Source organism: Camelus ferus, chromosome 2 (assembly GCF_009834535.1).
Source record: "Camelus ferus isolate YT-003-E chromosome 2, BCGSAC_Cfer_1.0, whole genome shotgun sequence".
Lineage (NCBI taxonomy): Eukaryota > Metazoa > Chordata > Mammalia > Artiodactyla > Camelidae > Camelus > Camelus ferus.
In genome coordinates this window covers 75,765,509-75,789,986 of record NC_045697.1, presented here as the reverse complement: position 1 = coordinate 75,789,986, position 24,478 = coordinate 75,765,509, and the positions used below count along the sequence as shown (strand labels likewise).

General features: G+C 38.1%; 1 protein-coding gene across 2 annotated transcripts in view; it reads left to right on the top strand.

Moving 5' to 3' along the window:
• Positions 1 to 24,478, top strand: part of PAPSS1 (3'-phosphoadenosine 5'-phosphosulfate synthase 1) — a 98,717-nt gene that overhangs the window by 11,296 nt on the left and 62,943 nt on the right. For both annotated transcript variants that reach the window (XM_032461254.1, XM_032461262.1), the window contains exons 2-5: positions 901 to 1,015; positions 5,924 to 6,159; positions 12,226 to 12,364; positions 16,623 to 16,741. In XM_032461254.1, the coding sequence (XP_032317145.1) occupies positions 901 to 1,015; positions 5,924 to 6,159; positions 12,226 to 12,364; positions 16,623 to 16,741 (609 nt within the window). The remainder of the gene's footprint in view (positions 1 to 900; positions 1,016 to 5,923; positions 6,160 to 12,225; positions 12,365 to 16,622; positions 16,742 to 24,478) is intronic.

The following is a 24,478-nucleotide window of genomic DNA, read 5'->3' as shown; positions in this document are numbered from 1 at the left end:
AGCGCTTGTTATTGTCCGTCTATTTGGTTATAGCCATTCTAGTGGGTGTGCAGAGGTATCTCATGGTTTTGGTTTGCATTTCTCTGATGGCTAATGACATCCAGTGTCTTTTAATGTGCTCATTCTCCATTTATGTTTTTTCTTATAGAAATATTTATTCAGATCCTTTGAGGCCTATGTAATTTTGTGCTCTTTTTGTTTAAGAAGGAGAACATTTGGGGGAACAACAATTACATTCCACTTTTCTCACCATGCATTTCATGATACCCGCAGACATCCCTTCCACACTTCATTCAGGAACCTGCTCGGATGCCACTTTCTCAGAGTTTTTTTCTGATCATGCTGTCTAAAGAGGCACTTACCCCTCTCTCTCCTTCCAGTCATGCCGTGCTTTATTTTCACAGTGCACTTGTCACTCTCTGATTTAATAATTAAGTTTTATTGGTTTGTCTCCCCCAGTGGAATGGAAGCTCTGGGAGGGAAGACTGAGGGTAGGAGCCTTGTTTTACTCACTTGGTGTACTAGTAGGGCCTCAGGAACCACTGGTTGAATGAATGATTGAATGAATGAATGAATGAGAGAGAAGACTGGATTCTGGAGTCCACCACTCACTAGTTAATCGGAACTGGGGCAAGTTATTTAACTTCTCAGGTTTAACCTTCATCTGGCAATCACAGTAGTAAGAATTTGTGCAACCCTGGAGAGCTGTGCAGACTAAATTAATTGGTGCATGTAAAGAACTGAACACCGTACCAGGTACTCTAAAGGATGAAAAAGCTGTTTTAATCTTTCTCCTTGCTTTTAGCATGTTGCATGGAATAGTTACCATAAGTTTGCAAAGAATATGTGTTTACCTTTTAAGGGACTCAGATAAACTAGAATTCTTTCTTTTTTTTCCAGGGGATGCAGAGAGCAACTAATGTCACCTATCAGGCTCACCATGTCAGCAGGAACAAGAGAGGTCAGGTGGTGGGGACCAGAGGTGGCTTTCGTGGTTGCACAGTTTGGCTAACAGGTATGGTCCAGAGAGCTAAACCAGTTTATTGGTTTAGCTTATTTATTTATTTCAAAAGCAGTGTTTATAGACAGCCCTGAACTAAGAGTAAGCATGTATAAATTATGAGCACTATTCTTTTATCTAGAGCATCATAACATGTAATTGACAAAGTTGCTTAATAATAACATAATAACATAATCCCTTTTGTTTGTTACAAAATTGCCTTAAAGGAGAAAAATTAGAATGCATCTAAAAACTACTTTCTAGTTGTTAACTACATTGCATTCTACAAACTTCTGCATGCAAGTAAGACATGGATTCTGCCTTCAACAACTAATAATGTAGACCATATGAAGGGAAAGAATGAGGATGAAGAATTTCACAGAATAAGTTTCTATCATTCTTCTTTTGCTTTGTCCTCTGATTGATTCTTGTGTTGATTCTCCCAGAGTCTCTCTTTGAGAAGGTTAATTGATCCAGGCTTGTAGTTTTAAAAATGATGGATCTTTTCACTTCTAGGAATTTTATTTAAAATTTTGATACATCTTGCCACATTACGCATGTTGGAGGATAGAGGGAATGAAAAATGCCCACCAAACTGAGAAGTTATCTTGAGACCAAAAAAATGAGGCAGGCAGCTCCATATAATCAATGGTTCATTTTATTGTAGAGTAAGTTACAAGGTGGAAGCGGTTGGACAATGATTTGAAAACATTTGTTGCTGCTCTCTGCACTGCCAGGGGTCCATTGGGACAATTTTGTAGTTAACCTAAGGGATGGGGTATGTGCCTGGAAATATTCCTGCGTCAAGTGCATTCCAAAGTCAAGATTTATGAATGGATAACTAGTCTTATGGGTGCTAAGAATACATCAGCAAAGGTCTTCATTGTTGTTTGGGGACTCACGGAGCATAGAGGACACCTGGACCTAACAATCATTAAACGGTGTCTGCTAACATCAAAGCCCTTGGTGACACAGAAGTGATTTACCGCACAGTGTAGTCCTGAGTAGGGTCAGTGGAAGGACTGGAGAAACTGTAAGGGCCCAAGATGGTGTCAATTATGCTAACACCCATACAGCCCACTACAGTTTATACCTATTTATTTTCCTATTGTGGGAGAGGATCCACTTCCAGTGTCTTTGTCAACATGGATATTACCAATCCTTAACATTTTTGCTGATTGCCAAAAAACAGCATTCCCATTTTCTCTTTTTATAAATTAAATGTATCAACTGTAGATAGGTCTGTGTGTTTCTGTATGAAAGAAGACATCACTTTAACATTCTTCCCACCTCCTCGTTCTTCAGTCTATATTGATGTTAAATTGTTATGTTTACATTGTCTAGGCTTGACACACATTCTATTCTCAAGTCTTACATTTCCATAATTGTTTGTATTTGAGTTCTGTAAGTAAATTGATTCAGCCTTACCACCTCATATGTCAGTTCTTTTATTATGGCATGTCCACACATGGGCTCTTTCTTAGGGTCAAGTTTTAATGGTCTATATTTTTTATTAAGTGATTTTTATAAGATGGCTTTCTGTTGGTTCTGAATTCTCTGAGTTTTTATGTTTGAGAATGTTTTCCTACCTTTTACAACAACTTGGCTGGGTAAAATATATATTTGGTTCATACTTTCTTTCGTCTTGGAATTCTTAACATTACTCCATTTTCTTCTGTGAAATGTTGTGAAGACTTGTGAGACTAATCATTTTTTTTTTCTCCTTAGGAGCTTTCCTTTATTCATCTGCATACCTGAAGAATTATTGCTTTTATTTTATTTTCCTTTAGAAGTTTTGCTTTTCTCATTTAGGCCCTTTATTCATCTGCAGTTGATTTTTATGTATAGTGTGAGGGTGAGATCCATTTTCTTTTTTTCCTGTATGGATAATGAGAGACTGTTGATGAGGGTGTCCTTTTTCTCTGGTCTCTGTGCCAGCTGTCACAGGTCAGGTTTCTGCTTACGTGTATGTGTTCTAGGTGCTCTAATCTATCCCGCTCGTATACTTGTCTTTTCCTCTCTTATTGCTGCATTGTCTTAATTACTATACACTTATAAAGTCTTGAAATCCTGTGGAGTAAGTCCTTTTACCTTATTCTTCATTAGAAGTGTGTACATTTTTGGGGTTTTTTTGGCTCTTTATATTATTGTATAAATTTTGTTATCCATTTAAGCAATTCCTCCAAAAATCCTGTTGGGATTTGGTTTGGGGTTATATCTAAAGATCAGTTTTGGGGAGAACTGATCTTTAGAATAGTGGGTACTCTTTTTCTTGAACATGATATATTCCTTTTATTTTACCACTAATGAAGCTTATAAATACTGTTTATCAAATTTTTGGGCACTTTATGGTCTGGGATCTAATCAGATTCATAAATGTGAATTTTTTTTAATAGACTTTATTCTTTTAGAGCAGTTTCAGGTTCACAGCAGAATTGAGCAGAAAATACAGAGTTCGCATATATGTGTATTTGAAAAAAAATGTATTTCCCTGATGTGTACAATATTCTATATATGTTCACTCAATCAAGATTGTTAATTATGTTGTCTAATCTATAACAATCTTTTTTTGTGTGTATGATGATGTTGTTGGAAATGGAAGTCATGATTTCTTTCTTTTTCTTGCAACTCAGTAGCTTTACCAGATCTGTCCAGGTATAGAGTAGTTTGTATGCCATTTTCTTGGAATGCTGTCTTTTCTCAGATTTTATTTCAAATAAACTTTCTTATTTTGTATTTCTATGTTGGTTGGTATATTAATTTCCCAGGGCCACTGTAACAAATTACTACGAATTGGGTGGCTTCAAACAACAGAAATTTGTTCTCTTACAGTTCAGGAGGCTAAAAGACTGAAATCAAGGTTGATTCCCTCTGTCGGCTCTGAAGAAAAATCTGTTCCATGCCTCTCTCCTACTGTCCCGGCTTGCTGGCAATCCTTTGCGTTCCTCAGCTTTTAGACGTATTACTCCAGCCTCTGATTTCGCATTTACGTGGCCTTGTAATAACGACAACAGATTTAGTGCCTAACCTAGTCCCATGTGACCTCATTTTAATTTAACTAATTCAGTGTACAGAGACCTTGGTCACTTTCTGAGGTTCCAGGTGTATATGAATTTTGAGGGGACATTATTCTATCTAGTACTTTGATTTCTCTTTGGTATACCAGTTTTCCTTATCTTAGTTTTGGCTTATCTGTCTTGCATTATCTATTGATTTTCTCTAGCTGCTTTGGCTTTCTTTCCTTTTTGCCTGTATTCACTGTAATCATCTCAGTGAAACTTTCTGTGTCAGTAATTCAGTTTTCAGCAGTGTCTAGTCTTTGTTTTCAAATTAAATATATACGTAAAACATATGTACACGTGTATGTATAAAGATACTTTAATTGTAATTAGGTTGTCTTTGTTGTATAAAAAGTTTGTGTTTTCAGGTTTTACCCCCCAATACCTAGTGTTCAGTGGGTAGTTAGAAACAACAATAACAAAGAATAGAAAAATGCAGTCTCCCCAGCCTCCATCTCTTTGTTCAGTTATTGTTGTGTAACAGATTACCCAAAACCTAGTGGTGTAAAACAACCATTTTAATTATTAACCACTTGTGGGTAAGGAATTCGGGAGGGCTTGGCTGGGCAGTTTCCCCTTGGGTCTTGCTTGGTTGCAGTCGTGCTGGCTTGGGCTACAGTCAACTGAAGCCACCACTGGCAGGGTGTCTGTGATAATTTCCTCAGTTGACACTGCTTATCAGCTGGGATCTTCGCTGGTTGAGGCTGTAGGCTGGAACGCCTACTTCTGATTTCTCCAGCATGGTGGGCTCAGGGTACTTAACAGCTGGCTTCTTCTGAATTAAATATCCAAAGAGAAGCTGCAGAGCCTTTCACAACCCAGCCTTGGAAAGCATACATTGCCGTTTTCACTGTATTCTTTTGGCTACAGGGGAGTCATATTCTAGCCCAGATTCAAGGGCAGGGAATTAAACTCTGCTTCTGGATGTGACAGTGGCAACATCTCAGTGTAAATGAGCTTCCAGGCCATCTTTGGAAAATATTACCTGCTCTACTCCTGTTAATGTACATTTTTAATGTAGAAGAGATCTAACACTATACTGATCTTCATCCTTTTTTCTATTTAATTTTCAGTTAGCTTCTGTATTAACATGTCAAGAGTATCAGTACATTAGACCAGTATTTTATCTCTTGCCTCATAGCCACCTCAAGTATTAGCGCCTAAATGTACCCTTTCCCTTTCCTTTATTCCTCATTGTTTAGTGACTAAACATCATAGGTAGAGGAAGGTGAATTGAAATAAGGATATTCTTTCAAGGTTAATTATATTATAAATTGGATTACCAGATACTTTTATCATGGTAACCTATGAGAGCTGTTGATCCTAGGATATAGAGGTAACTTTCTAATATTATTTCACTTAGTTTTGTCCTTTGTTTTTCTTCCCTCACCAGAAATCATTTGGGCATATAATTTTGTTTTAAAATTGGATATGAAAGTGAATATATGTATGTACATGCATGACTGGGACATTGTGCTGTACACCAGAGACTGACACATTGTAATTAACTGTACTTCAATGAAAAAAAATTGGCATGCCACTTTATAATAGTAGTAATGAGAAGACAAAGCGAATATCTACCCAACCATGTCTAATATTAAAAGTGGCTAAGCCTTTGCAGCTCCATGATTTATAGGATACCTCTGGGCATAGATGGGAGTTATTAAAAACATAAATGTTTATTATATTTAAATTACAGATGTTTTTCTTGCTAAGAGGTAGTAAATCTCACAGAGAAATATTAGATAAGAATGTTACTAAGAGAATGCTCTGAGTAATGAATGTAATTAAGCCTGGACTAAAATTATTACTAAGTAGTTGTCCTTCTAACTTTATATATGGAATCTGGACTGTTCACTTTTAGGCTTATCTGGAGCAGGGAAGACCACCGTAAGCATGGCGTTGGAGGAGTACTTGGTTTGCCATGGTATTCCATGCTACACTTTGGATGGTGACAACATTCGTCAAGGCCTCAATAAAAATCTTGGCTTTAGTCCTGAAGACAGAGAAGAGAATGTTCGGCGCATTGCGGAAGTTGCTAAGCTGTTTGCAGATGCTGGCTTAGTGTGCATCACAAGTTTTATATCACCTTACACTCAGGTATGTGGCTTTTGTGCCATTGCTGTTCTAATTATGTGTATTGAGAATATGGTATCAGGAAAAGCAAATAATTTAAACATTGACATGTACTTTGAGGCTAAATCCAAATTAAACCAGTTAACTTACAGCATTTCTGAGTAAATTCACTTTTGAAAAGGCTGCTATAACCCACTCACCCCTGCCTTCCACCACGGCCAAAGTATAACCAAAGCTGTTGAACAGGCCAGTGGCCAACTTATTTCAAGTTTGACTTTTCAATTCAAAAACCTATAGTAAATGCTCAACATGTGTCAGACACCAGGGAAAATCTTAGGTTTCTTAACATGTGTCCTATCGTGGCTTCTTTGCTCACAATTCTTGAGTCTCATCTTTCATCACAGTGTTTCTTATTTTAGAGACCATAGCAGCACTAATTCACTTTCTTGTATTTCTCTGAAAAAAATCATGTTGTTTCTCATGATGAAATTTTTGTTTCATCTGCTTAGAAGGCACTCTTCTCTTTTCTCCTTGTCTCGTCTTGGCATCAGCTGACACCTGTTCATGCTTTGAGACTCAGGTATCTCTCCATCCTATGTCCCTCAGGCTTTGTTGGGTACCTGTCTTTGGTGCCCTTATAATTGTACCATAACGCATTGTTTTATTATAAATACTAGTTTTTTGAATGGTGGTGCTAATAGCAGCAGCAGTAATAATAATAATGATAATAGTAATAGCAGCTAACATTTATCGAACACTTACTGTGTACTGGTAACAGTTTTAAAGTACTTTAATATTAGCTCACTTAGTTCTCATCAGCCAATGAGGAAGATGGAGCTGAGAAAACAGGTGTAAATTACTCAAGCTCGTACACTATGTATTTGTGTGCACAGCAAGGGTTTGCACTCAGAGAGTGTCACCGGAACCCATGCTCTCGCCCACTGTGCTTTGCTGTCTCTAAACCCCGCTGGCTCCTTGAAGGCTGGGACTACATCCTATTTATCTTTATAACCTTGATGGCCAAGCCCAGATCCTGGAACATAGCAGATATTTAGTATTTGTTAAATGTGATTGTATAGCCCCTTAGGAAGTCCAAATATAAAAGAACAGGCGAGTTAGTGTTGTGGTTAAAGAGCGGCCTTGAAGCCAGAAACAGGAGGCCAAAATCTTGACTCTGCTTGTTACTGTTAGGACCTTGGCCAATTTACTTCACCTTCCATGCTCAGATAATGCCTACCTCGTAGGGTTGCTCTGAGGATTAGGTAAGTCATGCATTCAAAGCTCACAGTGCCTGATGTGTGATAAGTATTCAGTACATCGAATAAATAATAACACAATTCTAATATTGTATCATAATTCTGGATGGTTACTTAGACTTTTTTATTAAAAAACGAAAACAAAATTTGAGCTGTAAGCTCTGTAGAGAAGTGTGAGAGTGTTAATATACAGGCTCATTTATTTGAACTCTGACAGGAGTCCTAAAAGATTCTTTGAGAACTAGCTACTTTTTATTCTCCTGAAACATTGGAATCAGTGTCAATACATCAGTTTAAAGTATCCTGGATAATGAAGTGTATAAGAGAATGAGAGCTGTTAGAGTTCCTGAATCCTTGGACATAAACATTTTTCACAGTAATATAATAACAGTGGTATTCTTTCACCTTTTGGGAATATTTGTAAAAAGAAAGTCATTAACACCTCATTTGGAGAGCTCGCAGCTGAGACCTGGGTATCTGAAAGTATATGCTGATCTGTTCTTTGGCTCCCTTGTTTTCATAGTGTAGAGCAATACTTCTGTTGATCTCACCCTGAAAGCACTAAGAATGAGGTTCAGACTATGCTTGGGGCATGTCACAATCCATGAAATATTTGGACCATATCATATAGGATGTGCGGGTTTTTTTTGGTTTATTGATAATTTTAATTTGATTCATTTAAACTGTCTCAATTACCCATTATTTCAACATATTCTATTTCTTATATTTAAAAATAAAGAACAGAATATTAAAACCTGAATCATTTCAATGAGATCAATACCAGAGTCTTAAAAATCTCATCGTATCATCCAGAATCATATAGAACAGATTTTAAAATATACAGTGGGATACTGAAAGTGCCAAATTGAAAACTAAAATACATATGAAGTTTAAACTCCTTTGAAAAGCAGATATGCAATTCTCAAAAATAGAATTTCCATGTCTCATTAATACATCTAAAATATTTCAATTTCTGACTACAAACCTTAACTTGAGAAAGCTGGTTTGAATACTCTCTACCATGTTATTTTGGATTTAAAAATACCTAAAAATTGAGAGCTGGGAGTAATTATAGTTAACATTTTTCCTTCATTCACTGGGTTTATGTGGTAAAGGTCTGGCAGTGAAAAGTATCTTTTCATCTGGGTAGATTAAAATATTAACAGCGCAGCAAGAACCTGGGCTGGTAGATTGTCTGGTGGGAACATAGAGATGCGAACAGTTGCAGAATCTTAAGTCAGGTGGTTAGGTGCATGCATATAAAGGTGCTGTGGAGGATTCACAGAGGAGATCCTGTTTGAAATGAGTCATGAGGGATGAATCAGTATACCAGTCAGACCGGAGGGAGGAAGCTGTTTCAGTCAGAAGAGACATTACAATAATTGCGAAAGTATGGAAATGTGAGGGAGTTAGGTCTTTGGAGGAACTGTAGGTTGTTTGTTTTGGCTGTTCTGCAGGATGAACGTGAGGGGAGATGAAGCTGGAGTGATTTGCAGAGGTCTCATGGTGAACTCCGACTGTTCGGGACTTTGCCCCTTGGGTGGTCGATAGTTTGAGATTGATTGTACTGGGGAATGGTGTCTCTGGGTTTGTGTTTTAGTGGGGTCACCCTTCAAGCCTGGAATGAGAATGGTCTGGAGATAGGAGACTATCTGGGGGCTTTTGGAGTGAACTCAAACAGTGGCCATGGGAGTAGAAAAGATGGGGCATGTTTGAGGGCTCTTGAGCCCGTAGCATCGGTAGGATATGGTGCCTGCGTTGATTGCTGGATTTGAGAGTGAACATGAAGGACGATGCTTTCTGAGTAGAAGATGGTATGATTGAGTTAGAAAATATAGGGTAGGAAGAGAGGAGAGGATTATTTTATTTTAGATGGGTTAGGTTTGAAATGCTAGTGGAGTGTCTAAATGGAGATGACCACTGGGTCATTGGGAAATTGGTTCTGGAGCTCAGGAACGTTGTATAGAATTGAGATAGAGATTTTGGGAATCATTAACTTGATTGGTTGAAACCTAGATGTAGTTGAGCATACAGAAGAGGGTATAGAATGAGAAGAGAGTCACTGATAGAAACTTGGGAACACCTTCATTTGAAAGGACCGTTGGACTAGTAGGATCACAACTTAATCGCTCTGCCAGATACTAAGGTTCTAAAGCTAAAGAAACTGGCTCAGTGTATTGGGATAAGATCTGTGACAGAGGTCTGTAGTGGGTGTTCTGAGAACCCAGAGGCAGTGAGGCCCTCAGTCAGCCTGGGCTTGCCAGGTAGGCTTCCTGGAGGACTTACCGTGGAGCTGTGCTGTGAGGGAGCACATTGCTGTACCCAGAGGAGAGGGGTGGAGTGTTTTTGGGAGAGCATATGGGAAAGGCATGAGGCCCAAACAGCCTGGTAGACCAGGCGGGTATTAATTATTACTAGAACATCAAGTGCAGGACTGAGAATGGTGGGGCCAGGTAGGGAAGGCCTCAAGGGTCACACTTAGAAGCTTGCATTTTACCCTGATGCTGGTGGGGAGTCTCTGAAGAGTTTAGTGACGTGGTTGAATTTGCATTTTCTACTGTCCTGGGGACATTGCAGAGTATCACTTTGAGCAGATCAAAGCTGGAAGGCAGCAGACTGATTAAAAGGGTATTGCAGTTGTCCAGGCAGGAGAACTGAGGTTGAACCAGGGAGGTAGGGAAGAAGCATGGGCTGGGTTAGTGTGATATTTATAGGTAGAATCTGATTCCACCTCCAATTTTTATCAAGCACTTGCTATGTGGTGTACATAGCATTAAATATTTTACAAGCATGAGCTCTTTGAATGTTATCCCATAATGTCTTATGTATAGCTCCATTACTGCCCTTGCCAAATTTAAAAAAAGATTATCTGCTTAAATGGGTAGTGTAAGAACTTTGGGAATCTGGAGAAGGGGATGACCATGAACAGCTACAGTTGGGAGGACTGCTGTGTACAGTTGGCCACAGTGAGTTGGTCTCAGAGGATGAACACTGATGGAATCCTACAGAGTGCAATTTTTTTTTTTAAATCAATTTCTTGAGAGACACACGCTTTCTAAAAATAATCTAATTTCTTTTTTTAAGCTTATTTTGCGGGGGAGTGGGTAATTAGACTTATCTTTCTTTTTTTTTAATGGAGGTACTGAGGATTGAACCCAGGACCTCTTGAATGCTAAGCATGCTGTCTACCACTGAGCTGTACCCTCTCCCCAAAGAGTGCAATGGTTTGAAGGGAACTTTGGGTGAAGGACTTTGTGACAAAATGCACAAGGTCGGGCAGCAAAAGGAAGGAACCAGAACAGCTCTGGGGTTCTGGGTAAATAGTATTATCATCCCTTGATTTGGACAGTACAGCTGGGAATGCAAGCTTGAGAGAAAAGAATGGGTTCAGTTTTGTACGTGTTAAGTTCAAGATAACCTGGAGGAAGTTGGAAGGGTGTGTGTAATTGCAGGAGAGAGGACAGAGTTCAGGCTTGAGTAAGGGTATCTATGTTGTAATTCACACTGTGAAAGCAGATGAGAACAGTGCTCGGGGTGTGTGCAGCAGGCTTCCGCTGGAATTTTGGGCGATACCGGTGTTCAGGGATGGGGGAAGTGAGAGGAGCCCAGGGAGCTGCATGGGAGTGATCACTACTACCCTGTGTACCACTATTGGAGAACATAAGGTTAGTAGTGTGAAATGTGGCAAAAAGACTGGAAAGTCCTCATGATTAAGGGAATTTTTGTACGATTTGTTAGTTCACCTGTTCTTAAAGGGTGAGAGTCTTGTATTTGTTTGCTGCCAGGGGAGAAGGAAGAGGTTCAGGATTTCAGATGGAGCAGGGATAATGGGTTGAGCAAGGTCCTTTGGAGGCAAGGGGATTTGGCATCGTGTAGAGAGGAGTGACAAGAGGGAGGGAGACAGAGATTGGGATGTGGGTCTATTTATATGGCAGAGGAGAGATTGAGAGCATTTGTGCCTGGGGATTTTCTTTTTGAAATAAGAAGTGTGATCGTCTGGTATGAGTGGAAGCAGCATGGTTTGTTGGAGGGGTCCTAAGAAAGGTGGTGAATGAGAAAATGATCTCTGTGGGGCTAGGATGGAGGAAGTTGCAGGGACTAGCTTTGAAAATGTTGGCACTGCCTTGTGTACAGAGTGTGGATGTTGAGCCTACACTTGAGAACGGGAAGATGATGAATCCTTAAGGGAGAACCTGGTTTTAGTTAAGACCAGAAAGGAGTTGACTTATAAAGGGAACAGTGTTCCAGAGGACAGCGTGGAGAGCTTTTAGACTGAGTGGTGAAGGTATTACCAGAGTTGGGGGTTAGGAGCTGTGCAGAAAAATGAAGTTTTGGGACTGCTAGAGATATGAAGTGGCTGCAGGGGGTTGTATTTGGCAAGTGAATAAACTAGCCTGAGGGTTCTGAGTTGATCTCTTGTGAAGTTACTTTCATTCCAGCCCAGGCTCGGGTTAACCATGTTATTGAGAGAGCGGCCTGATGACATCTGCATTCGAGCTGGTCCAGGGCTCAGTTTCCTCATAAAATTTAGGTGAAAGTTTTTATGGGGCACCCGTTATTCTCCTTCCCGGAACTCTCCAGTATCTCAGATTTTTAGAAGAGTAGGCCTTTTAAAATTTTTAATGAAGAATGGGTGTGATAACCTAATTATTTCTTGGATTTATTTTTGTTTGTTTGTTTCAGTTTATATTTTCAAAACGTAAGTCAAACTTTGTCAAATATATCTTCCGCTAACTCAGCTGCAAAGCACTTTGACCCATCCTTGATGTTAAGATAAGACCCTTGAGTCACATGAGCACTTTTTATTGTTTCTGTACACATCTTTTTTTCTAAGGATCGCAATAATGCAAGGCGAATTCATGAGGGTGCAAGTTTACCTTTTTTTGAAGTATTTGTTGATGCTCCCCTGCATGTTTGTGAACAGAGGGATGTCAAAGGACTCTACAAAAAAGCACGGGCTGGAGAAATTAAGGGTGAGTAATATTTTTTTTCCTAGTTTCTCTTTCCATAGATGTTTCATCTTACTATATCTGAGACTGATAATCTTTTCTAAGAGATGGAAGTATTCAAACAACTTGGAGCTCCTGAGAAGAGACAGTGGGTCTTACGACAATGCTGTTATCTCTCAGTAGTATCTGACAGTGTGTACGCTCAACATCATTGACCAGGCTGCAGTCCTACTCAGAAGACAGTTTGAGTATTGGGACTTTGGGAGCTGGTGGAAAGAAACTTGTTTGGTCTAATTAGGTGCCTAGCATTAGGTTGGCTATCAGTTGCTCATTGCTGCCACTTCTCTTTGTTCCAGTGAAAACATAGGGAATTCCATAGCTAATGGGAAAAATGTCTGAATTATAAGCATCTTGAGAGCAAGGGCAATGTCTCATTCTTCTTTATAATATCGTGCTTGGAAAGGTCTGACATTCATTCTGTGTATGTTTGTTGTACATATCTGTGATTTTATCAAAATACTTACAACTTGGTTTTTAGGTTTTTGGTCTGCTCCCAGGGTTTCAACTGTGATGAAAATTTGGACGTAGAAAGACATTTAGAACCTGTCTGCTGTGCTCTTTGATACCAATTATATCACTTATCTTCTAGACATCCTTTGATGTGAGCCCTGATCGATTATTATTAACAGTAACAGACAGCATGCCAGCACTGAAAAAAAAAGATCAAAGGTAGATTACTCAGGCAGCGTTGTTTAGGGATCAATTCATGCTGGTAACTTGTTTGCTTTCCCATCAGGCAATGTGATAGCCTGGGACTATCAGGAGCTCCCAGGAACTCTGTGAATTTGGCACCAGCTTGTGGCCCTGAAAAGGAAAAGGTGGAACAGAAAGGAAAATGCTTGTTATTCTGGGCTTTTCATATTTGGATTGGGAAGCCCATTAGCAGTTGGGACGTGTTTCACTGGCTGTAGTGAATCTGGTTCCTTGGGCAGGGCTCATGTGGTCTTGCCCCCGTGGAGACTCAGTTTCACCCATTAAGCCTGCTCTTTCTTGACTCAGTAACAACAGGCTGCCTGACTTGGATAATTTATGAGAACAGGAGGGAAACCAGTGTAGCCATTTAACTTGTGGATCACTCTCTCTCTGTTGATGGCCAGTTTTCACTTCTTTTGTTTGTGTGTGTGTGTGTGTTTTTTTCTTTTTTTTTAATTAAAGTATAGTTGATTTATAATGTGTTAGTTTCAGGTGTACAACAAAGTGATTCTCTTATATGTATATATTCAGTTATATATATGTGTAAATATATATTTTCAGATTATTTTCCATTATAGATTATTCCAAGATACTGAATATAGTTCCCTGTGCTAAATAGTAAATCCTGTTGCTTATGTATTTTAAGGATAGTAGTTTGTATCTGTTAATCCCAAACTCCCAATTTATCCCTCCTCTTCACTTTTGTTTTTTGAAATAGAGATTTGGCAAAGAGAACTAAAATGTCTGGGATCCTGAAGTCTGAATCTTTTACTTATTTTAGCTGTAGTTGGTTTTGTTGTTTTGCAGGGATGGATTGGTGAGGGAGGTAGATTTGTCTGCCCAGCTAGAGTAAGCACCCTGAGAGCAGGGACAATATCTTTACCATTTTTTTGTGTTTTTAGAATTTAGTACAGAGCATGGCTCAAAGCATGGTACTTGGCACACACACAGTAAATGCCTGCTGGATAGATTAGAAGCGGGAGTGGAAATCAGATGTTCAGCACATGATCAATGCTTTCTATTTGCAAGATTTGAGTTATTTCCTTTTTGTGGGGTGGGTAATGAGGTTTACTTATTTATTTTTGGAGGAGGTACTGAGGATTGAACCCAGGACCTTGTGTATGCCAAACACGTGCTCTACAACTTGAGCTATACCCTCCCCTATTTGCAAGGTTTATAATTGATACTGAGGATGCAAGGATGGATAATAAGACCGCATTCACGATACCTTGAATCATTTACAGTTTGCTATATCTGGGAGTGTGTCTCTATCAGTTCAGTTTTCTGTGTGTTACTTGTTTACCAAGTGTTTCTTAATGACTCTGAATAGACGTTGATAAAGTGTTCCTTAGATTAATGTATGACTGTGTGCATGTGTGTACACACATTTATTTATTTTAGGTTTGCCATGGTACTAGTGTTCCTGACTGTACAGTTTTTAAAAATCATTTACTCATTGTCAGAATGGTGCTTAAAAAGTTTCCTATTGATGCTGTTTCAGAGCCATGATGGTAAACATTCAAGGGCAGGTGACATTGCATACATTCAGCAGGCTTCAGGCTGTTACAGGCCTTTATATGGCACTTACTAAACTGTAAATGGATGCCTGCGTCAGCTGGTCTAATACTAGGTTATTTTCATGATTATTGTTCAAGTAGTTATTATCTACTTAAATATAAATATTTCACTTACAGTGTACATTTATTATAATCACTTAGGGGATAAACTAATTAGGAAGATAATTCCTGGGCTTTTAAAATGTTAAACCAAGTCTTCTCCACAGTTATCCTCAGGCTTTGCTGCACAAAAGTATTACCTGGGGAAACTTTAAAAAATCCAGTGCCAAGGCTGTAACCCGGACCGGTGAAATCAGGATCTCTTGAGGGTGGGACCCAGTGATTCCAACATAGCTACATTTGAGAATCAGAGCTTAAGAACTAGCATCTAACCAGATTTGTTTTTTACCCACCTATTTTATTGCGACTCATCACTAGAACTGTAGGAAATATTGGTAATGGGAAGTTTTTTCTTGGGTTCAGGACTTCATGTGATACTTAGAAATATGAAATAGGAAAAAAATGAAATCGGTGGGCTGTAGACTTATAGTGTTAAAGTTTTTTTGATACCTTTACCTCTTAACAGTAATGATTTCAAATTCATGCTTACCATTCTAACCCGGGGATGACTTGGCATTCCAATGCAGACGGGCTGTGAAGGACTTATGTACGGGATAATGTCCTCAGCTCAGCCAGCCCATTCTGTGGTGACGTCGTGTATTCTTTCTCCTGGCAGTTACACGGTAACCACATATATGGTAGGGAAAATCTAAATAGTAGTTAATATCTAAATTGATTATATTGGATTGTAGAACATCTTTGGTGATACAACAGGATTACCCTCCTTAGTTATGTTTTGCTTAAGCTAATAGTAGTTAATCTGTCTTGCCTGAACACTTAATCTGATGGCAGAAGAAGCCTGCAGAGCTTCAGCTTGGCTACAGATAATCCTGGTGAATATAATGGGCAGATGTACTTGCATCAGTTTTTGCATTGAGAGGAAGAAAAACCTCGTTGAGCTTGGTTTTATGCCCAGGGCGTAGGCATTGTATCCTGTATTCCTGTGGAGAAACTGAGATGCTCTGGATCACTTGGTATTCATGCCTGTTTCTTCACAGGTAGTTTAGGCATTTATGTATAAGAAAAAAGGAAGAGTGATGGAAGTATTGTCCATCCTTGTTATCTGAAGACTCCAGATTTACAGATGTGCCTGCTCAGTAAAATGTATTTGTAATCTCTATGTCAGTGTACCCACGGTACTTTGGTTGTCACTTGTGGACATGTGCAGAGCAGCAAAATTGTAGTCACCTGAAGTGCACATCCCTAGCTGAAGTTGAACAAGGCCTTTCAATTCTCATGCTGTAAGTGTCCTTGTGATGGCCTATTTAGTGCCATGTTTGGGGGCATTTTTTTATTGTTTGCTTTTTGTTGGTGATTTTGCTGTTCACAGTGGCCCCAGGCAGAGTGCTGAAGTGCTTCTGGTGTTCCTAAGCACAGGAAGACTGACCTGCCTTGTGGAGAAAATAGACATGTTAGATAAGTGATGCTCAGATGTGAGTTCTCGTGTTCTTGGCCCTGAGTTCAGCATTAATGAATAAACAGTGCCTATAAAATAAGATCTTTAAACAGAAACACTCATAAAACAAAGTTATATATTAATCAATTGACAAAAATTTGGTGACAAGAGGCTCACAGGAACCCAACCCCACATTGCTCCTCTGAGCAGTGAGTGATTCAGGATTCACTAATTTCATGTTTGTGGCAACTTATTGAACATGACTTCCGCAGATAATGAGAATCGACTGTGTTCAAAAAAGAAACAAAAGTTTAATTAGAAATCCTCCAAGAAAGAAGTTTCTATATTGTAACCTTGTAACTTAGAAGGGGCAGCATAAATATGAACTTCAGCATAGCAGAGACTTGCACTGAAGGAACAAACCTATTTTAATTTTAATTTCTACCCCCTTTTATAGGTTTCACTGGAATTGATTCTGAGTATGAAAAACCAGAGGCCCCTGAACTGGTGCTGAAAACAGACTCCTGTGATGTAAACGACTGTGTCCAGCAGGTTGTGGAACTTCTCCAGGAGCGGGTAAGAGGAGGTCAAAGACGGACTCATCAGAGAATAATTATATCCATGTCACAACATTCCCCTCCCAAAAAAAAGGTGGTGCTAGTATAGAGAAACATTTGTGCTTCAAATTCTTTTTTTTCCTTCCAGTTTTATGGAGATATAATTGACAGACCACACTGTACAAGTTTAAGGTGCACAAGCATAATGACTTGACCTACATACATCATGAAATGATTATCATAGTAAGTTTAGTGAGCATCCATCATCTCATTTAGGAACAAAATTAAAGAAATAGAAAAAAGTTTGGTTTTTTTTTTGTGATGAAAACTCTTAGGATTTACTCTCTTAATGACTTTCATATATAACATACTGCAGTGTTAATTATATTTAGCATGTTGTACATTACATCTCTAGTACTCACTTACAACTGGAAGTTTATACCTCTTGACTGCCTTCATCCAATTCACCCACCCCCGACCCATGCCTCTCGTAACCACAAGTCTGATCCCTTTTTCTATGAGTCTGTTTGTTTTTGAAGATAATGACCTGCAACACTATGTTCCTGTTACACAGTGTAGTGATATTTTTTCCTATATATTTCAAAATGATCACAATGGTAAGTGTAGTTACGATGTCACCACAAAGATATTATTTAGTTATTGAGTATATTCCCCACACTGTATATTTCATACCCATACCTCATTTATTTTGCAACTGGGAGTTTGTATCTCTTATCTCACTAACCTATTTCTTTCCTCCCCCAACTCCCTCTCCTCTGGTAACGACCTTTGTGTTCTCTATATCTGTAACTCTCTGTTTTGCTGTTTGTTCATTTGTTTTGTTTTTTAGATTCCGCATATAAGTGAAAGCAAAAGCAGTGTTTGTTTTTCTCTTTCTGACTTACTTCACTTAGCATAATACTCTCTAGGTCCATTTGTGTTGTTGCAGATGGCAAGATTTCATTTCTTTTATGACTGAGTAATATTTCATCATATATATATATATCACATCTTCTTTAGCCATTTATCTATTGATGAGCACTTGGGTTATAGCCATATCTTGGTTATTGTAAATAATGCTGCTATGAACATAGGGGTGCATATATCTTTTCTAATTAGTGTTTTTGTTTTCTTTGGATAAATACCCAGGCAAGGTATTGCTGGATTATATGGTAGTTCTATTTTTAATTTTATGAGCAATCTCCATACTCTTTTCCACGGTGGAAATTTACATTCCTACCAACAGTGCACAAAGGCTCCCTTTTCCACATATCCTTGATGATATTTGTTATTTGTTTTTTTTTTCATAATAACCATTCTGTGAGGTGATACCATGTTGTGGTTTTGATTTGTATTTTCCTGATGATCAGTGATGTTGAGCACTTTTTCATGTGCCTTTTGGCCAACTGTATGTCTTCTTTGGAAGAATGTCTATTCAGACCCTCTGCCCATTTTTTAATGTTTTTGTTTTTTTTTTAATATCAGTTGTATGAGTTCTTTGTATATTTTAGATGTTAACCCTTTGCCAGATATATCATTTGCAAATATATTTTCCCATTTAGTAGGTGGCCTTTTTTTTGTTGTTGTTGGTAGTTTGTTTTGCTGTGCAAAGGCTTTTTAGTTTGATGTAGTCCCGTTTGTTTACTTTTGCATTTGTTTCCCTTGCCTGAGGAGACATATCCCCTCAAAATATTGTTAAGACTGATGTCAAGGAGCATACTGCCTATGTTTTCTTATAGAAGTTTCATGGTTTCAGGTCTTACATTTAAATCTTCAACCTATTTTGAATTTATTTTTATGCATGTGTGAGACAGCAGTCCAGTTTGATTCTTTTGGATGTAGCTGTCCAGTTTTTCCAACCCATTTATTGAAGAGGCTGTCGTTTCCTTATTGTATATTCTTGCTTCCTTTGTTGTAGATTAATTGCTCATATAAGTGTGGGTTCATTTCTGGGCTCTCTGTTGTGTTCCATTGATCCATGTGTCTGTTTTTGTGCCAGTACCATACTGTTTTGATGAATGTAACTTTGTACTATAGTACTATAGTTTGAAATCTGGAAGTGTGATACCTTCAGGTTTGTTCTTCTTTCTCAGATTGTTTTGGCTCTTTGGGATCTTTTGTGTTTCCATACAAATTTTAGAATTATTTGTTATAGTTTTGTGAAAAATGCCATTAGTATTTTGTTAGGGATTGCATTGAATCTGTAGATTGCCTTGGGTAGTATGTTGTTTTAACAATATTAATTCTTCTAGTCCATTAACATGGTACATCTTTTCATCTGTTTGTGTCATCTTCAATTTTTTTCATCAGTGTCTTACAGTTTTCTGAAGATAGATCTTTTACTTTCTTAGTTAGATTTATTCCTAGATATTTTATTCTTTTTGATGAGGTTGTAAATGAGATTTTTTTCTTACGGTCTCTTTTTGAGACTGTATAGATATGCAACAGAATTCTGTATATTAATTTTGTATCTTGCAACTTTACTGAATTCATTGATGAGCTGTAGTAGTTTTTTGGTAGTGTCTTGAGAATTTTCTATATATAGTATCATGTTATCTGCAGTGACAGTTTTACTTCTTCCTTTCCAATTTGGATGCCTTTTATTTCTTGTCTGATTGCTGTGACTAGAACTTCCAATACTGTGTTGGAGTGGTGAGAGTGTCTTGTTCCTGATTTTAGAGGAAATGCTTTCAGCTTTTCACTGTTCAGTGTGATATCAGCTGAGAGCTTATCATATGTGGCCTTTATTATGTCAAAATATGTTCCCTCTGTACCCACTTTGTTGGAGCTTTTATCATAAATGGATGTTGAATTTTGTTAGAAGCTTTTTCTGCATCTGTTGAGATAATCATGATTTTTATTCTTCAGTTTGTTAATGTGGTATCACATTGATTTATGAATATTGAAAAATCTTTGCATCCCTGGGATAAATCCCATTTGATCTAGGTGTATGATCCTTTTAATATATTATTGAATACATTAATCATATATATTGATTATTGGATACAATTTATTTTAAATTCTTTATGGTGCTAACAGCTTTCTGTGCATGTATGTCACTGTGTTAGGTGTTGTGGGGGCATCATATATGTACCACATATGAAATACCCCAGTCAGTGTAAACCACAGGAGGCTTCAGAGACAAATAATCTTCTAATAATTTTAACAGATCAATACATAATAGAGAAAATTCAACCTTGATTATTCAGCTCTACAACTTGGCATATATTTTTAAGTTGAATTGTATAATGTTGTTAACTTTTCATAGAGACTGCACAGATTTTCCCTCTGATAACTTGATGACATCTTATGATTGAATTTTAGGGAGGGAAGGGTTCTGGGGCTAAGGACCTTTCTCTGGTTCCTTAGCAGATGGAAACATTAAAGAGGCATAATGTTACCCAGAGTACTCAGGCCCACTAGGTACATGAGTCTCTCAGAGTTTAGTTTAATCTGTTTTTAGAAGTTACTTTTCTTTCCTTCTTGGCTCCTTTTTCCATATGTCTCCTGTTCGTTCCAGTAGAGGGTCACTTGCTCACTTAGCTGGAGAGGATCTGGCCTTCATGTGGGTGAGTAGTTCTTCTCTCCCCATCATGGTGTCCCTCCCTTTGCTGATCAGTGCCATGCAGGGACTTCTGATACAGCAGTTACACCTTCAGTGATGCACTGGTGCTCCTAATTCTGTCCTAACTGTGACTTACGGTGTCCCAGCCTCCTCCTGATTTTTAAAATTCTAGTACCATAAACCCTTTTCATCTAGTATCTCTTACTGGATATATTAGACATACAGTTAAAAGAAAACCTATGTCTGAATATATTACAAATGTTTAGCCTTTGAATGTTTCCACATTATAAAATGTCTGCTGATAATTAACCTGGGACCCAACTTCTTAATTTATTTCCCTTATCTAAACCTTTTAACTCAACAAATAGAGATAAAATGAATTGATAACTACCCTGCTCTGATGTTTGTCTGTACTGATGTACTATCTGCAGGACGATAAGACCTCATCCCAGGAGGTTTTGTACTTCATCTTTCTGCTGTTCTTTTTTCTGTTGGTTAATAGGTTTTCTATTAACCAGCTTCTGAGCTCTTGTGCTAGTCCTGTTGCTCTGCCTCTGGCCTTCCTTCTCATCTGCTTTATCTGTTCTTTCATCATCCATTATCAATCAGACATCTGTTAAAAGCCCATGACTGTAGTTAGTCACAGTCCAGGGTACTGGCACTACAGAGATAACAAGCTGTGTTTGTCCTTGAGGGATTTAGGTTGTAGGTGATAGACACAGAAGTTAGAGTCTAAACTCCAAGAAGGTATCTTATAAACCAGATTCAGTGTGTACATAGCATACTGGGAGGCACAGATGATTGAGTTTGGAGAGGTTTTATATCAGATCTTTCTCATCTGTTTCTTTATTTTAAAAAGATATTTTCACTGTCATAGAATTCTGGATTGACAAGGTTTTATTTCTTTTAGTACTTTAAAGGTGCTCCATAGTCCTTTTGTTTACATTGTTTCTGAAGAGAAGTCTGATTTAATTCTTTTTTTTTTTTTGTCCCTCTCTTGTAGTGTTTTCTTTTTCTCTTTGTGACTTTTTCTTTCCTGCTTGAATTCAACATTTTCCCTTAATCTCTATTTTTTAGCAGTTTTAGTATAGATCTACATCTTTCAGAATATTTAGGTCTGTTTCTTTCAGTTTAGAGTTCTTTGATTTTCTTGGGTTGGTGGTTTGCTTTTTTATTGGTTTTTGAAAACTCTTGTCCGTTATCTCTTCAGATATTTCTTTTGCCCTGTTCTCCCTCCTTCTTCTGGAACTTCAGTTACATATATTCTAGACAATATAATATTGTCCCACAGCCAAAAGATACTTGTCCTTTCACTCTTTTTTGTTTTAACTTTTCAGCTTTAGTAATTTATCTTCACTTATTTTCAAGTTTACTGATTCCTAAGCTGCATCCAATATATTGATTTGCCCATGAGAGAGAATTTTAAAACTCTGATAATTAAAAAAATTCTATTACCATTTGGCTGACTTAAAAAATTTTAATATAGCGTCCACTTCTCTGTTGAAATCTTCTGTCTTTTCATGAACATTTTCCACTTTTGCGTTAGATCTCTTAACATAGTAATTGTAATTTTAAAGCCCTGACTGACACAGACAGTTCTTACCTCTGGGTCTTTTCTGGATCTTGCTGAATTTCTTAACAGTGGTGGTGTTTCTTGCTCTTTTTAGTATAATGTAATTTTTTTTTTTTGAATGCTGCATGTTGTGTCTGGACGAACAATAGAGATTTTTGAGGTAATTAGTAGTTATGCTTTGGGCATTTATTTTCTTTTTTTCTGTCATACTGTTAGTGTAATGAGTTAATTTAGTCAGTAGCTTAGCTGGGTTTGGGTTTCCTTATTCTGTGGTTACTCTTCATGCACCGCCAGCTTCAAGCTTCTCCAGTGATGGGCTGTTCTACCTTGTGTTTAGTGTGGGATCTGCTGCTGGAGAGTTTTCCCCAGAGCTTCTACTCAGCCGTCAGCTGTCAGCTTTCCCTGCGTACCTGCCCTGTGGAAGGGATCTCTCTCCAGGCTCTTGCTCCTCTCTTGGCAGTGAACTGCTGTTGATTATTTGTTGGTGCTAGGCTCATGATGGGGGAGCAGTGGTGGTTCTCAGTTCTGCCAGTCCAGTTTGAAGCTTAGGAGGACCTAAGCTCCTGAGTCTTGATATGGTCTTTCTCAATGTCCCTTCCCCTCCCACATATTAGCCAGCCTCTGCTTGGATCCTGGGAGGTCTTGGAGGGTGAGTGTTTTTGCTCCTCACTTGTGCTAGCAGATCCTTGTTTTTGATCAGTTCAGAATCCTGGGCCAAGAGTGTTTCCTCCACCTTCCTTCGGCAGACCATATTTGCTTGTACCCTCTCCTCAGAGACAGTGGACTCTGGGAGGGGTTCCTGCCCTCCCCCATCAGCTTAAGGCTTAAGTGATGCAGAAAGTGGGCAGAGCTTTGAGCCTGTGCACCACCAAGGGAGTGCTCTCTGTAGTCCCTGGACCTGCTTCTGATCTTTCTTCTCCATATCTGTTGTCGGCCTGCTTGTGAGTGTGTGCAGAACTCCTGTGTCTGGGTGCCAGTGATACTAACCTGTCACGCTAGTCCACACTCAGCCTGTAAGAGTTTCTTGCAAACTTTAAGGCAGTTTTCTTCTTCCTGCCTTTATTGTAGCCACCCTTTCCTCCCATGCTTTACTAAAGGGAAGTAGGTCATGTGTCTTGACTTCTCTTAGTGAGACTTGTCACTCTTTGGAAGCAGTTCATGTTACTTCTTTAGGACCTCAGCTCTGTGATGGGCTCAGGGAAGTTTGGTTTTCTAGATTCGCTGGACTTCCCTCTTGTTAGGTGGTGTTCTATTGTGGAATCCCTGTGTTTCATTTACAGTGAATTGTCTATCCTTACTCTGCTCTGTTGAGGTTGTTTAGTTTTCTCATGAATTTATATGAAATTAATAAATATTCTGTCACTTTCATTAAAACTGTGTTTTTAGTATTTTTCCTTTTAATTTTGATTGTAGTTCTGTTTGCATTTTTACTGCATTGAATGTATGTTTAATTAGAGATTTGTCATATCAATGGTAGAAAGTTATACATAGTTTTATTTTCTGTTAATTTGGATTATCTAATTTTATATCTAATTAGTGACTATACAAAACTCAGAAAAATACATATTCTCATATAATTTAAGGGTGCTCATGAATCTGAAGCCATTTATGGCTTTATGGATGACTCCATATGGTTCAGACACTTAGAAAAGACTGTTAAACTTAATGTGTAATAGGTATCCTCTCCTTCCCTTCCTTTTTCCTGCAATTTCTAACCACTTCTTTGGGGCTCAGAATAGCATCCTTTGGGTACGGCACTTTACCTGCATAGAGGATATTTTTAAATTTTTTATTTTATTTTGTTTTTTTTTTGCAATGGTCAGGTGATTTTGTTGTTTTTTAAAAACATTTATTTTGAGAAAATTTCGCAACTCTTCTGTAAGTCTATGGTAGTACAGTGAGTTCTTGTCTTTCTTTCACCCAGCTTCCTCTTAGGTTAATAACTTACATGACCATAGACCATTTCTCAAAACTGAGAAACTAACCTTCGTACCAAATCACAATCTTACTTGGATTTCACAAGTTTTTCCACTAATGTCCTTTCCTGTTATAGGATCCCACATGGTATTTAGACTTGTTTTTAACCATGATTGTGTAAAATGAAAATACAGACTCATGTGGTGTCTGCTATGCACAGGACTTTGCTTTTTTCCCCACCTTGTAATGGTAAAAATTGAGAGTTGACCATCACTGTACAGTTTTAGACTCAAACTGCTCGACTGGTCACCGCATCTCCAGTTCTGTATGCCTTTTATTCCATTCCGTATTGTTGGCAGAATCATCTTTCTAAAGTGTAGTCTGGTTCTTTGCTTTTTTTTACTCTAAAACATTTATTGATTTTCCCATTGTTTATAGAATTAAGGTAATTTGTGTTCAAGGTTCTCTGTAGTTTGTTTCCAGGCTGCATTTTTTCTTATTATTGTCCTTATGTTTTTCACCATAGTGTTTGTTTGTTTTTTTAATGCTGTTACTTACCTAGTAGTCTCTGGCCTTAATTAATGCTTTGCTCCTAATTTGTTTGCTCCTAATTAATGATTATACCTATTATTCTTCCTTTTATACAGGTATTAGTCTGTGTTACACTTGCTAGACAATCTGATAATTAGACAATTTCATTC